Below are 15,814 nucleotides of genomic sequence, written 5' to 3'. Positions count from 1 at the left end.
GCCTGTGTGTGTGAGAGAGAGAGAGCATGTGACAGTGAGAGCCTGTGTGTATGGATGATTGTATGAGAGAGAGCATGTGACAGTGAGAGCCTGAGCTTGAGCAAGACAGCATGTGGGAGTGAGAGAGAGAGCCTGGATGTGTGAGAATCAGACAGCATGGCCAAGAGAGAGACTGTATGAATGATTGTATGAGAGAGAGTATGTGAGAGTGAGAGCCTGTGTGTGAGAGAGAGAGAGAAAGCATGTGAGAATGAGAATCTGTGTGTTTGAGGGAAGAAGATAGATGGAGAGAAAAGAAATAGAAAAAAAGACAATATGAAAGGAATTGGCAAAAAAATAAGAAAGGGAAGGTGGAACAAAAAAGCCTGTTACCAACCGATTAGAAAACTAAGATCAGACAGCAAAGGTAAAAAAAAAAAAAATTACTTCTTACTGATTGGCACATGTAATCTTTGGTAATGTGCAAGAGTAGCACTTTCTCTATGCGGATCTCACAATGTACGAGATCAACATGGAGGAACTGGAAACCCACGGGGCCTGCACAGAGGAGGCAGCAGAATGGGCTTCAGTGCCAATAGCAGCAATCAGCGCCTCCCCGATAGCCATGCAGCATCAGTGACGGTGGCAGCAGAGGACTGAGAGAGGCTCCGAGGCTGCTGGCAAAAGAAAGAGAGGGGGTCTGCCTTTAGTGTGTGCATGTGTATGAATGGGAGTCTGCCTGGGGGTGTATGTGTGAGAATAGGTGCTTGCCTGTGTGTGGTGTGTGTGTATGTGAGAATGAATTGGTGCCTGCCTGGGGTGGGGGGGGTGGGGGTCTGTGTGTGTGAGAATGAATGTGTGCATGCCTGGGGGATGGTGAGGGAGTGGTTTGAAAATGAATGGAAGCCTGCCTGGGGTCAGTTTCAGTGTGTGAGAATGATTGGGAGCTTGCCTGTGTGTGTGTGTTTGTGTGTATGTATGTGAGGGAGCCAGAGAGAGTGAGAGCATGAGTGTGTATGAGAAAATCCAGGGGAGTAAGAGTGTGTGTGGAGGGGGAAAGAGTGTCTTAGAGCCTGAGAGTGTGTCAGTGTCTGTGAGAGCGAGAGGTTATGGTGGGTATAAGAGCATGAATGTGTATGTATGTGACAGTGTATGTGTGAGAGAGAATGGACATGTGAGTATGTGTGAGAGAGAGAGGATAACCTCCTAATCCTTGACAATATCAGGGTGACTGGAAATCAAGAGCTCCCACATATGGACAGAAGGAGTTTTTTAAAATCCTTATTAATTTTAATTATTGCATGTTATTTGATATATGTGCTGTTTTGAAATATTTTATTGGTGTTTGGGAAATTGTAAAAAATGTGTATGATTTTAATTAATAGAAATTCTATTTATCAGTAGTTTTAAAATATTCTTTTATTAGTATGGTTTTACTATTATAACTGATGCTTTATGTTTCTTGATTTTATTTGTTTTATGAGGAATGATGGTTATGTTTTTCCATTGTTAATACACAGAGTCTGGCTTCTTGGGGTTTCCATTTCAGTTTTTGTCTAATTTGTGCTCCTTTATTTTGTATTCTGTATTTGGTGAGGGTCTGTCTCTGCTCTGTGTGTGTGACCTCGATAAGAGATTCTGCTAGCATAGGGATCTATAGCAATCTGGTTTGTTTTGTTTCCTCAGTGGGTGGTGTATTAGTATTCTAGGACCCAGTGTAATATTTAGTTATTTACCCTTGCTTTTTCACAGGTAGGGTTATTGTTGTTTGAGTCCTTGGTGTTATTACTGTTATGTTACGATGGGATTGCAGTATAGATTTTGAGTGTTTTTTTTGCGGGGTTTTGTGTTAGTTCACAATGTGCCTGGCAGTGGAAGGTGTTTGTGCTGCTGTTACTGTGAGGTGACACCAGAATTTGAAAATATTTTTTAGTATGATGAGCTGTAAGGGAAACATCCAAGCTCCATTGTTTGGGGGAATTTCAGTGGATGCATAGAATTACATAACTGGAGGTGCAGGATTTATATTGACATTCCGTCCCTTCCTATAAATTCCAGACTTCACTCTCATAGCCATATAGAATTAGTTGAATGAGGCTATCAAATAATTTTATAGTGTGAAACTGGCCAGCTTTTCAAAAATTACGCAGAAGACCCTTGGGACTTTTTTATTAACACCAAATATTCAAAAGCTGTGTTCATTCCATCAAGCTCATATATCTCATTAAAGAGGTAAATTGAATAACACAATAACTTTGTTTTATTATTGTTACTCATAAATTATAACAATAACAATCTTGGAATATTATATATTTTTAATATAAATGAAAGGTTTTCACAAGATAGGTTGTGTCGTGAAACATTTTATTATGTATATATTTAAGGAAACATACATAAATTGTCGAAATACATTTTGTTCGTTTAACCTTTAACCTCTGGTTTGCTAGTAGACTGAATTACCGTGTCACGAAATTATGTTTGTCTAAAAAGTGTGTCACCAACATGAAAAGTTTGGAAAGCTCTGGTATAAGGGGTAATAGACGCCCCTCGAAAACATGCGGCCAAAAGCGTGTTGAACAGTGCGCACGGCCTAGTGCACTTTACAGAATTAGCCCCAATGTAAGAAAATTTGATTATTCTTGGAGGAAAAACTTCAGCCTGGCAAATCCCAAGAGTTTAGAGTAACTAAAAGTGCAAAAAGTACTTAGCTTGCCATCCTTTCTCTCAAAAGTTTGACTTCCAAACTCTGATGCGGTCAGCATTTCACCTGTTATGGTCTGTGTCATTTAAAAAAAAATTAAAAAGATACAACTGAGATTGGTCATCTGAAGTTTTTCCTCCAAGAATAATCAAATTTTCTTACATTGTGTGCTTATAAATGTTTTTCTGAATGCAATTTTTGAAATGTAGTTGTAGGGGGGGCCAGTAAATGATATCATGGCTGTGCATGCACAGTAAATCCAAAACAAACTGCATTTAACCTGAGATGCTATTGCCCATATGGAGGTGGCCATCTTGGATGATGTCAAAGGCCATGACATCAACCCGAGTATGTGCAATTAAAGGCTTTGATTGTTTATGTCAAGGGTGGTCTCCTCCGGATCTTGACAGCCACAAATGGGCCAGGTTGTGAAGATATGCACAATGAATATGCATATGAGAAATTTGCATACAATGAAAGCAATGCATTTCTCTCATGCACATTCATTGTGGATATCTTCAAAACCTGGCCTGTTTGTGGCTCTTGAGGACTAGAGTTGGCAATTCCTGGTTTAATGTGGTGGACCATGTGGAGGCTGCCATGTTTTAATGAATACTAATCAAATAGAGATCTCCCCAAGTGTTACCCTAATAATGCTCCCAAAAACACACCTGGCATGTATGAATTTTTTAGGCACACTCTGTTGCTCACTTCAAATAATTGTACCATCGGTACACCAACAAGTTTTTGAAAGGAAAGAGGATGGTTGCATATATTTGTCAATAGGCAACCCTCCTTCGGTGCCTTCCTTTTTTAATCATTAACTCACCCTCCGTCCTCCCTTTTATTGAAAATGTGAATTTAAAAATTTTTTGATAGTAGGCAACAGATTACCTCTATTCTTTTTGTCTTTTATTTTAAACTTATTTTAACTTGTGTCCATGTAATATCTTCATGTATAAACAACACTTCTTACTTGTATAATGAACCGTCAGACAAATGACTGAATTTTACTTAGCTTTGAACTGTCTCAATGTCCATTCTTGCTTCGTAAAGAATCCCGTTTTCAAGAATCCCGACTTGCGCAAATTTCGACACCCATTGTCTTCATCAGGGATTGTTTCCCGCTCTGTTCTTCCTTTTTCCTTTTCTTTTTTATGAAATTCAAAGCAGTACTTCTCGTATGCAACCGCTTCTTCCAGTCTCAATTCGGTGCTCCACAAGCCTCCATGTAACGCTGACTCTGACGGTGCTCTACTCTAGTTCACTTCCTGGTTACTGTTTAAAGAACTCCCCGGATATCGGCTCGACCAATCATAGCCTATTAACCAGAGACATCCAATCCAATTGCTCGTTGAGCCCTGCTGGCTGTTCAGAGCTTAATTTGAAAATCCACACTTGCTCCCAATAGTTAAGTTGTGACAGACTCCCCCATTTTTCTTCATCAATACTATCAATCACCGTCCATCTTAGTTGGTCATATGTATGATTGGCCTCCATACAATGAAGTACTATAGGTGCTGTTACCGTACAGGTGTTTAATCGGGAACGGTGCTTCGCTATCTGTACTTTAACTGGCCGACTGGTACGGCCAACATATACCTTCGGGCAGGGACATATTATTACATATATTACTGCTTTGGTAGTACAGTCTGTTATAAATTTTCTGTGTACTTTTATATCCAGTGACTAATCCACACCTCTCCCTCAATTGTAGTGTCGCAAACAGTGCAATTCCCACATTTGCTGTGGTACCCTCTACCGCGGGGCTTCTTCATCTTCAACTGTGCGTGCACTACTTGGTCCCGAATATTCCTCCCTCTCTGTGTTGTCATGAGGGGGTTCCTCTTCCAAAATTTTGTGGAGTGCCACTATGTGCCAATGTTTTCTAATGGACGTCTTGATAGCTGCTGTGGATGTACTTTGTGGCAAAGTGCATACCAATCGATTCTGTTCCTTAATGGGCTTGTACTGCAACAAAGCCTCTCTATCACTATATCTAGCTCTTTTATAAGCTTTCTTTACTACACTCCTCGGGTATCCTCTTTCTAAAAATCTTTGGCTTAAGATGTCAGCTTGTATTTTGAAATCTTCTAACGTGGCACAGATTCGGCGTATCCGAAAGAACTGGGAGACCGGAAGTCCCCGCTTGAACCCCACCGGGTGATAGCTCTCATAACGGAGCAAGTTGTTTCTGTCCGTAGATTTTCTATTGACTGTGGTGTGGAGTATGTTGTTTTCAATTTTAATCATCACATCCAAATAAGCGATGCTTTTTGTACTACAGTCATGGGTGAATTTCAAGTTACCATCCAATGTGTTAATCCATGTCACAAAGGTAATCAGTTGTTCACTGGTCCCCCGCCATGTGAAAAAGACATCATCAATGAATCTGTGCCAGAGATTGATATAATGCCACCATTCAGATGTGTATATATATATACCTTGCCTCAAAGTCTGCCACATACAAGATGGCAACTGCCGGTGCCAGCGAGGACATTCAATCACTTTACACACAGATTCCTCAACAGTCGGCGTTAGAGGTGATAATTCAGGAGATATCGAATCATGACGGGTTTAAGAGAATACCAAAAGAATTTCTCATTTCTTTAACAGAGTTGGTGCTTTTCAACAATTTTTTTCTGTTCAAAGATAAGATATACCATCAAAATCATGGTATCCCTATGGGATCCTCACTGGCACCGGCAGTCGCCAACTTGTATGTGTACCGATGGTACAATTATTTGAAGTGAGCAACAGAGTGTGCCTAAAAAATTCATACATGCCAGGTGTGTTTTTGGGAGCATGTTTTAATGAATGACATCATTTCTGAGCATATGCAGTAACTCCTCAACGATTCACACATGTTCAGTGGCTTTTTAAAACAGAAAAGAACAGGGATTTTGTTAAACAGCTTAAACAGTGGATTACCTTTAGGTACTGTGGGAAATACCCATAGTACCTGAATGTAATTCACTTTGAAGTGACAAAAAGCAGAATATAAATACATATTGTTGTCATTTATTTAACATTTTATTATCATTTATTATTAATTAATGATTATTTATTACTTCCTTTACCGCTACAGTCACCTTTAGTCACCTTTTAATAAAAACAAAAGGACGAGGAGGGATACTATAGGTTCTATTTTAGATTGATTGGGATACAATATTACTTGGGTTAGGGGCAAATCAGAGATCCTAAATTTATTTTTTACTCTATTTCCATGTGAATGGCCACTCGAGTAGTCTAACTTTGTAAATGTATCTGATCTAAACATGAAGAGGATGATTTTCATTTAGGCTCCTAGGTTTTGGAGTTAGGTTCCTAAATTGGCCCTTTTGAAAATGTATTAGGGATGAGTGGCTATATGTCAGATTTCTAGTTTCAGTAGGCTCTCTAAGTTTAGAAGCCTAAAAAGTGGGTGACTACAGGGGCAGAGTTATGGTGGAAAAACAGTAAAAGTGGAACACTGATTTTCAGCACTAAGCACCTAACTTAGGGCCTGATTCATTAAGGCATATTCCCATAGATACAGACTGGGAGAAGTGCCTTAGTGAATCAGACCCTTAGGGGCCTAAATTTAGGGAAATGAATATCACCCTTAAATTTAGGGCCTTAAGTTTTAGGGACCTAAAAATATATGAATTTTCAGCTGAAAACCTAGGCTAAAAATAGATGCCTACATTTTAAGAGCTAATTTTTTTTATATCAGCCTCTAAGCACAATGATTTGCATAGCTTTAGAAGAGGATAAAGAGAGATGTGAAGCATATACAGTATGTGTTGATAAGACACCACAATTGGATGGAAATCTTCCAAGCGTACTATGGAAAATGAATGAAGAGGTTGTATTTAATATCTCAAAAATCCATTTAATTTATTTCCTCCTTATAATGCATTTGCAAAATAAAATCAAAGCAGTTTACAATAAAAATAAAAATGTGTCCAAAACAATAGGTGATTTATCAATATACAGCTCTTTCCTTTGAAAATTTTGGAGAACTGTATTTATAGGTAAGCAAGTACCATCTACTGTATAGCTACTTACACACAGATGGCAATTGTTTATGATGATCCTGAACGTTAGAATATATTTTCACTGCCAGTCGCATCAGCTACATGGATCAAAATAGAGATGTTTAGTCTGAGCACTCTGTTCTGTAAATAGGAAAGATTAATTATACCATTTATACACTCTTTTTTAGAACTGAGATTATCCATCACCAGTATTTCAAAGTTCCTTAAAACAGCTATTAAGCATTTTCTTATGGCGGGATTCTGATGCTATCCAATAAATAGTAGTTCTCAAAGTGAAGTAAGAGTCCTAAATCAATTCTGAAAAGATTTACTTTATTTTAAATCTGGGTTAAAAGATTAAAATAGTCCCACAAACTATCTAGTGCTTAAGGAAGTACACAATACCACTGAGTACTGCTTAGGTCCATACTAGCATGGAGAAGATGGAAAGGTTGTGTATTCTAATTTAATCTTTGACACAGTCTTGATCCCTACTTTTATTCCAGATATGTAGATACCATATATATTTAAACAAATATCTGAATATCAATGAATTACATCTCATTTTTGCAAGAGTAAAGAACTGAGACTGAAAAAAGATGAAAATGCTTGTTTTAAAAAATTGTTAATTGAAATGCTTAACTATTTATTTCCCTACTCAGGTAAACTGGAAGAAAGGAAAAATGGACACTCAGCTATTCTCTCCATTTGGGATTGCTAGTACATCTCCACCTCTGGAGTCATCCCGTTTATATAGTAATTGGTCAGTATGTGGGGATGATCCCACAGCATTGTCTGATTTACAAGACTCTACAAAAAAGAGGTATGAATTAGTTGTTTTATAATATCTGTATTGAAAATTTGAAACATTTTTTATTTCACTTTTCCCAAAGCCCACTTTGGACCTGGCATTCCTTTTTTGAACAACATTTGATAAGCAAGCAGAAAAGTATCATAAGATGAGCAACAAGTTACCTGGATAAACTTACTCATTTAACTTTAGCCAAGACATTCAGTAGGATGTTTGCCACTGAATATACCAAGTGATGCTCTCCACCATAACCAGAATTACCCAAATAAACTGAGCTAGTAGTGTTAAACAGCGCTACCCAGATAAGTTTAAGCCCTGCCCCTGGAAAGCTCCTGTTCTGCCTTTTTTTGAGTTGATGATAAGCAGGACTGAATTAGCTATTACATATGGGTGACATCATCTGTGGCACTGAACAGACCTCTCTTTCTCACAGGACAAGCAGGATGGTAGTCCTCACAGATGGGTGACATCATCAGGATTGAGTCCAATCATGGAACACTTTTGTCAAAGTTTCTAGAACTTTGACTGGCACTACTGGGCATACCCAGCATAGCACTAACCCTGCATCCAGCAGGGGTCCCCCTTCAATCTCTTTTTTTTCCATGCAGCAGTAGTCACGCGGTTAAGGAGCTCTCTAGAGGTTCCTGACAGGAATTTTCCTCATGGAACTTTCTTTCAAATTTCCAAAAAATTCTACCCCATCCGGGGTCCCTCTATCGATTCCGTACCCGCGGTCGTGAAGGTAAGGCTTTACCCTCCATTGCGGTCGATTCCCATCGAGTTTTCCCTTCGGGGCCAACTGGCCATCCACCACATTGCGTCTAAATTTTTGTCAAAGCCATGGCTTCGGGTTTTCGTCGGTGCCCCGATTGTCCTCGGACAATGTCCATCACCGACCCACATAGGGTTTGTGTGTTGTGTTTGGGGGAGGACCATGAAGTCCTAACTTGAGCCAAATGTGCCCAGATGACACTGTAGTGCTGTAAGGCCCGCTCAGAAAAGATGGAGTTTCTTTTCCAGGCGAAACTACAGACTCTGTCAAAGGCCTCGACGTCATCTGAGCTGGTGCCATCGACCTCTCAGCAGCTACTGGATTCCGGTGCTTCTCACCCGACGACTGCTCCGAAGTCGTCCACTTCTTCGTCCTCTGCACTGGAGAAGGACCAAGGTGAACATTGAGAGAAACGCTGGCATCGCCATCGTAAGGCTCAGTCTGCCGATCCAGGCAAGCCCTCGATATCGGTGTTGATAGAGCCTCCCAGTAAAAAATCCCGTCAGGAGAAGCCCCCATCCTCTGAGACCGGATCACTGAGGTGTTCCCCACCTTCATTGATGCCGAGAGCCGTAACTCCACTTTTACCGGTGGACCCTCCGGCTACGCCAGTGCTGCCTCCTACTCTGGGGCTGGGATTACACGCACCAGGTTTCTGCGAGGAATTGGACTGGATGGTCCAAGAGGCTACAGGGCTTCCAGCCTCCATCGACGCCGGCACTGATTCCAGCTGATCCGATACCCATGGCCCTCGCACCGTTACTGGATAGGTTGGACTTGATCGGTGCCCTTCCACCGGTGGGACCGAAGACACCGGTATGTCCCACTCCTTCCACTCTGATTCCTTTGTCATTGGAAGACGAAGATACAGCGAGGCTGGAACCCACCCCCGGGTCATCGGGAGTCCTGCCACCAACTCGCCCGTCGATGTCAACGGTTCCATCGATGCCGATTCCACCATCGATGCCGCATATTCCTCGATCGATGCCATCGGTGCCTCCTCCGGTGCCATCAGTGCCTCGGCCTGATCCCACTGGAATAGAACCGTTTCTTCCATCTGAGGATCCCATGGGGGCTGTGGACAAGCCCTACCAACCTTGGACACATGATTCTCTCAGGATTCCGATGGTCTGCCCTCAGACCCTTCTCCCCCTGAGGATAGAAGACGTTCTCCTCCAGAGGACCTGTCCTTTATAAATTTTATTAAGGAAATGTCTGAGGCTATCCCTTTCCAGCTTCAGATGGAAGAGGACTCCAGGCACAAGATGCTGGAAGTGCTCCAATTTGTAGATGCACCCAAGGAAATCATGTCCATCCCTGTTCATGAAGTCCTTCTTGACCTGCTGAAGCGAAATTGGGAGCATCCAGGTTCTGTACCACCGGTCAACCGGAAAACAGATGCTACCTACCTGGTACAGACAGCTCCTGGATTCCAGAAAACACAGCTTTCCCATCGTTCTGTGGTTGTGGGGTCGGCCCAGAAGAAGGCATGTCATTCTAAACCTTATTCTTCCACGCCTCCAGGGAAAGAGCAAAAGTTCCTGGATGCTTTTGGCCGACGTGTTTTCCATGGCTCAATGCTCATTTCCCACATTGCTTCCTACCAATTATACATGACCCAGTATAACAGGGATCTTTTCAAGAAAATGCAGGATTTTTCTACGACCTTGCCTGACCAATTTCAAGATCAACTCAATGGCTTGGTCCAAAAGGGTCTAGATGCTGGCAGACATGAAGTCCGTGCTGCATATGATATCTTTGACACAGCCTCTAGGCTGTCCGCAGCGGGGATTAGTGCTCGGAGGTGGGCCTGGCTAAAGTCCTCTGACCTAAGACCAGAAGTGCAGGACCGCTTGTCTGACCTGCCCTGTGCTGGAGATAATCTCTTCGGGGACAAAATCCAAGAAACTGTAGCGCAGCTTAAGGACCACCATGAGACGCTACGTCAGCTTTCTTCGGTACCTTCTGATTTCTCGTCCACCTCCAAGAGGACATTCAGAAGGGACTATAAGCGGCCGTCCTTCAAGCCATGGAAATATTATCCTCCTGCTACTTGGGGTCACTCCTCCAGACCTTACCAGAAGGGTCAGTCCCGGCAATCCCGGCCTCAGAAGACCCAGCTACCTCCTCAGCCGGGTCCAGCTTCAGGATTTTGACTCCTCGCTGGAGAGTATAAGCCAACCTCCTCTGCCATCTGTACCCATTGGCGGTCGGTTGTGTCACTTCGCCAACATCTGGCACACGATCACCACAGATCAATGGGTACTCTCGGTAGTAAGTCAAGGTTACCATCTCAACTTCCTGACTGTATCGGCGGACTCCCCACCTCAGCCGACGTGGGAATCATCCGACCACTCCACTCCTCTAGAGGAGGAAGTGTTAACCCTCCTCAACTCACGGGCGATAGAACCAGTGCCCCCCTCACAGCAGGGACAAGGGTTCTATTCCCGATATTTCCTAATTCCAAAAAAGTCGGGGGCGTTCGTCCAATCCTGGACCTATGCGCCTTAAACAAGTATCTGTAAAAGGAAAAGTTCAGGATGGTAACCTTGGGCTCTTTGCTACCTCTTCTACAAAGAGGAGATTGGCTTTGCTCTCTAGACCTTTAAGACTCGTACACACACATCTTGATAACTCCATCTCATCGCTAATTCCTTTGATTTTTAGTTGGTCCCCAACACTTCCAGTATCATGTCCTGCCATTCGGCCTGGCGTCTGCGCCTCGAGTCTTCTCCAAATGCCTTGTAGTGGTCGCTGCCTACCTCAAGGGTCAGAAGGTCCATGTCTACCCTTATCTCGACGATTGGTTGATAAGGGCTCCATCCCAAAATGACGCACTAGCCTCCTTACATTTATTTATTTATTTATTTTTAATTTTTATATACCGGAATTCCTGTATGCAATACAAATCAATCCGGTTTACAAGTAACGAAAAGGTTGCCCTGGTCTGGGAGGTTAGACTGGGGTTTTTTACATAGAACATTGAACAATAACAATCAACCATTGAACATTATTACAAGGAACAGTGAAAGTAACAATAGTATTTAACAAACAAATATTATTATTATAACATCTAACCCTCCACACACTTCTGTCTCTTGGGTTTCTGGTCAACCATCTCAAATCCTCTCCTTTATAGGGGCGGACTTGGATACCATACAGGTAAAAGCCTTTCTCCCTCAAGACTGAGCTCAAACTCTCATGGCCCTGGCGCAGCAACTCCAGGCTCGGAGATACACAACGGCTTGTCACTTCCTCACTTTGCTGGGTCACATGGCATCGTCGGTACATGTTACTCTGATGGTCTGTCTAGCCATGAGAGTAACACAGTGGACCCTAAGGTCCCAGTGGATTCAGGCTTACCATCCAATGTCCAACGTTGTCCACGTCACCAAACAGCTCCGTCTCTCGCTGGTCTGGTGGATGCAACACTCCAGTCTCCTACGAGGCCTTCCCTTTCAGGTTCCAGAGCCTCAAATTACATTGACAATGGATGCCTCCAACCTAGGGTGGGGTGCGCATGTCGACCACCTGCAGACCCAGGGAACCCGGTCTGCAGAGGAATCCAAACATCAGATAAATTTCCTGGAACTTCAGGCAATCAGATATGCCCTCAAGGTTTTTCAGGATTGCCTATCCAACAAAGCCATCCTGATCCAGACCGACAACCAGGTGGCGATGTGGTACATCAACAAGCAAGTGGGAATGGGCTCCTACCTTCTATGTAAAGAAGCTGCACATATATGGGCGTGGGCTCTTTCCCACTCGATGTACTTCAAAGCGACCTATTTGGTGGGTGTGGACAATGTTCTCGCGGACAAGTTGAGTCGCATCTTTCATCCACACGAATGGTCTCTCAACCACATGGTAGCGGACACAATCTTCAACGCTGGGGTTATCCACACATAGACCTCTTTGCGTCCACCCACAACCACAAAGTAGAGAACTTCTGCTCACTGACTCGCAGCCACCACTCACTGCTGAGGGACGCTTTCACCCTTTCGTGGTCCAGCGGTCTCCTCTACGCATGCCCTCCACTTCCACTCATTCCCAGGACTCTCGTGAAGTTACGAAAGGACACTGGTTTCCAATTCTCCAAGACCTCTCGTATGCCAGCACATTTGTCTGGGGGCAGACCTGCTACTGATAACACAGAACGACGGGCGCTTATGCCACCCCAACCTCCTGGCCTTGTCCCTGACGGCCTGGATGTTGAAAGGCTAATACTCCGACTCCTTAACCTTTTGGAGTCGATGTCCCGAGTCCTCGTAGCTTCACGAAAGCCTTCCATGAGGCAGTCTTACCATTCTAAATGGAAGAGGTTTACGGTCTGGTGCATGTCCATATCCATAGAACCCTTCACTTGTTCTACTGCGAAGTTCCTGGACTATCTCTGGCACCTGTCAGAGTCTAGCCTACAAACTTCCTCCATTAGGGTCCATGTCAGTGCGATAGCCGCTTTCCATAACAGGATAGGAGATGTCTCTATCTCGACACAACCCTTAGTAACACGCTTCAGGAGGGGCTTACTCCACCTAAAACCTCCACTGCATCCTCCGGCCCCCGCTTGGGACCTTAACGTGGTTTTAGGACGACTCCTGAAACCTCCATTTGAGCCTCTCCACTCCTGCGATCTCCACTATCTCACATGGAAAGTACTATTCCTTCTCGCTAAAACATCTGCTTGCAGAGTTAGTGAGTTACAGGCCTTGGTCACCTATCCCGCCTTACACTAAATTTCTGCATGACAGGGTAGTGCTCCGCACCAACCCTACGTTTTTGCCAAAAATAGTATCGGAGTTTCACCTCAATCAATCCATCATATTACCTGCTTTCTTTCCCAGGCCCCATTTACACCCAGGAGAACAGGCTCTGCATTCCTTGGACTGTAAACGTGCCCTGGCTTTCTATCTAGAGCGCACGTCAGCCCATAGGAGGTCCACTCAATTATTTGTTTCTTTCGATAAGAGCAAATTGGGTACTCCAGTGGGCAAACAGACCCTCTCTTCCTGGCTGGCAGAGAGCATTGCTTTCTGCTACCAGCAAGCAGGCCTGCCGCTACAAGAACGTGTAAGGGCACATTCTATCAGGGCCATAGCGACATCAGTGGCGCAGCTCCGTTCGGTTCCGCTTTTGGATATCTGTAAGGCTGCCACTTGGAGTTCTCTCCATATATTCGCAGCCCATTATTGCCTAGATAAGGCTGGCAAACAAGATTCCATTTTTGGCAAGTCTGTTTTATGCAACTTATTCTCAACTTAATTTCCCAACATCCTTCCAGGATGTTCAGGGTTTTCAGGATGCCCTCCTACCAAAATCCACCCCTGTTGTTGTGCCTGTTACAAGTCTTTGGGTGCATTTGATGCATTCCTCGGGAATCCTCAGCTCGCTACTCAGCCATCTGTGAGGACTACCATCCTGCTTGTCCTGTGAGAAAGTAGAGTTGCTTACCTGTAACAGGTGTTCTCACTGGTCAGCAGGATGTTAATCCTCACAAACTCGCCCGCCACCCCGCGGAGTTGGGTTCACTTACGATTTATTTTATTTTTCGCACGTACTTCTTGCTATATAAGAGACTGAAGGGGGACCCCTGCTGGATGCAGGGTTAGTGCTTTGCTGGGCATGCCCAGTAGTGCCAGTCAAAGTTCTAGAAACTTTGACAAATGTGTTCCGTGATTGGGCTCCATCCTGATGATGTCACCCATCTGTGAGGACTAACATCCTGCTGTCCTGTGAGAACACTTGTTACAGGTAAGCAACTCTGCTTTCTTGGTTTATAGAGCTTTTGCTCTACCGAGCATGTGCAGGAATTCCCACTTGGGCAATGCCTCAATGGCCTCCTCAGCCTTTTTTTGTCTGAGTACCAGCATATATGTGTACATAACATAAGAAATTGCCATACTGGGTCAAAGTCCATCAACCTCAGCATCCTGTTTCCAACAGTGGCCAAACCAGGCTACAAGTACCTGGCAAGTAACCAAACACTAGGTAGATCCCATACTATGGATGCCAGTAATAACAGTGGATATACTCTAAGTCAACTTGATTAATAGCAGTTAATGGACTTGTCCAAGAACTTATCCAAACCTTTTTTTAAACCGAGCTACACTAACTGCACTAATCACATCCTCTGGCAACAAATTCCAGAGCTTAATTGTCCATTGAGTGAAAAAGAATTTTCTCCGATTAGTTTTAAATGTGCTACTTGCTAACTTCATGGAGTGCCTCTAGTCCTTCTATTATCCAAAAGAGTAAATAACTGATTAACATCTACCCGTTCTAGACCTCTCATGATATTAAAGACCTCTATCATATGCCCCCTCAGCCGTCTCTTCTCCAAGCTGAACAGCCCTAACCTCTTTAGCCTTTCCTCATAGGGGAGCTGTTTCATTCCCTTTATCATTTTGGTCAACCTTCTCTGTACCTTCTCCATTGCAATTATATTATTTTTTGAGATGTGGTGACCAGAATTGTACACAGTACTCAAGGTGCGGTCTTACCCTGCAGTGAAACAGAGGCATTATGACATTTTCTATTTTATTCACCATTCCCTTCCTAATAATTCCTAACCTTCTGTTTGCTTTTTTAACTGCCGCAGCACACTGAGCCAAGGATTTCAATGTATTATCCACTATGATGTCTAGATCTTTTTCCTGGGTGGTAACTCCTAATATGGAACCTAACATCATGTAATTGCAGCCTGGGTTATTTTTCCCTATATGCAACACCTTGCACTTGTCCACATTAAACATCATCTGCTGTTTGGAAGCCCAATCTTCCAGTCTTGCAAGGTCCTCCTGCAATTTATCACTGTCCGCTTTTGATTTAACTACTCTGAATAATTTTGTATCATCTGCAAATTTGATAACCTCACTCGTTGTATTCCTTTCCAGATCATTTATAAATATATTGAAAAGCATCAATCCAAGTACAGATCTCTGAGGTATTCAACTGTTTACCCTTTTCCACTGAGAAAATTGACCATTTATTCCTACTCTGTTTCCTGTCTTTTAAGCAGTTTGTAATCCACAAAAGGACATCACCTCCTATCCCATGACATTTTAGTTTTCTTAGAAGACTCTTATAAGGGACTTTGTCAAATGCCTTTTGAAAATCCAAATACACTACATGTACCGGTTCATCTTTATCCACATGTTTATTAACCCTGTCAAAAAAATGAAGCAGATTTGTGAGGCAGGACTTCACTTGGGAAAATCCATGTTGACTGTATTCCATGAAACCATGTCTTTCTATATGTTCTGTGATTTTGATCTTTAGAATAGTTTCCTCTATTTTCCCAACACTGAAGTCAGGCTCACTAGTCTATAGTTTCCCAGATCACCCAGGAGCACTTTTTAAATATTGGGATTACATTGGCCACTCGCCAGTCTTCAGGTACAATAGATGATTTTAATGGTAGGATACAAATTTTAACTAATATGTTACGCCTGCCGTCCACGGCATGACCCTCTCACCTTTCTACAGTGACTCCTGTTCCTGGTTCCTCCTCACTGGTGGCAGTGATCCATCAG

General features: G+C 43.1%; 1 protein-coding gene across 3 annotated transcripts in view; it reads left to right on the top strand.

Moving 5' to 3' along the window:
- The window catches only part of LOC115084031 (meiosis-specific coiled-coil domain-containing protein MEIOC-like), a 150,470-nt gene that overhangs the window by 19,985 nt on the left and 114,671 nt on the right, over window positions 1–15,814 (top strand). For all 3 annotated transcript variants that reach the window (XM_029588312.1, XM_029588315.1, XM_029588314.1), the window contains exon 2: window positions 7,362–7,522. In XM_029588312.1, the coding sequence (XP_029444172.1) occupies window positions 7,362–7,522 (161 nt within the window). The remainder of the gene's footprint in view (window positions 1–7,361; window positions 7,523–15,814) is intronic.

Source organism: Rhinatrema bivittatum, chromosome 2, assembly GCF_901001135.1.
Source record: "Rhinatrema bivittatum chromosome 2, aRhiBiv1.1, whole genome shotgun sequence".
Taxonomy (NCBI): Eukaryota; Metazoa; Chordata; class Amphibia; order Gymnophiona; family Rhinatrematidae; genus Rhinatrema; species Rhinatrema bivittatum.
Note: the sequence above shows the minus strand (reverse complement) of the source record. Positions and strands in the feature narration are given on the sequence as shown.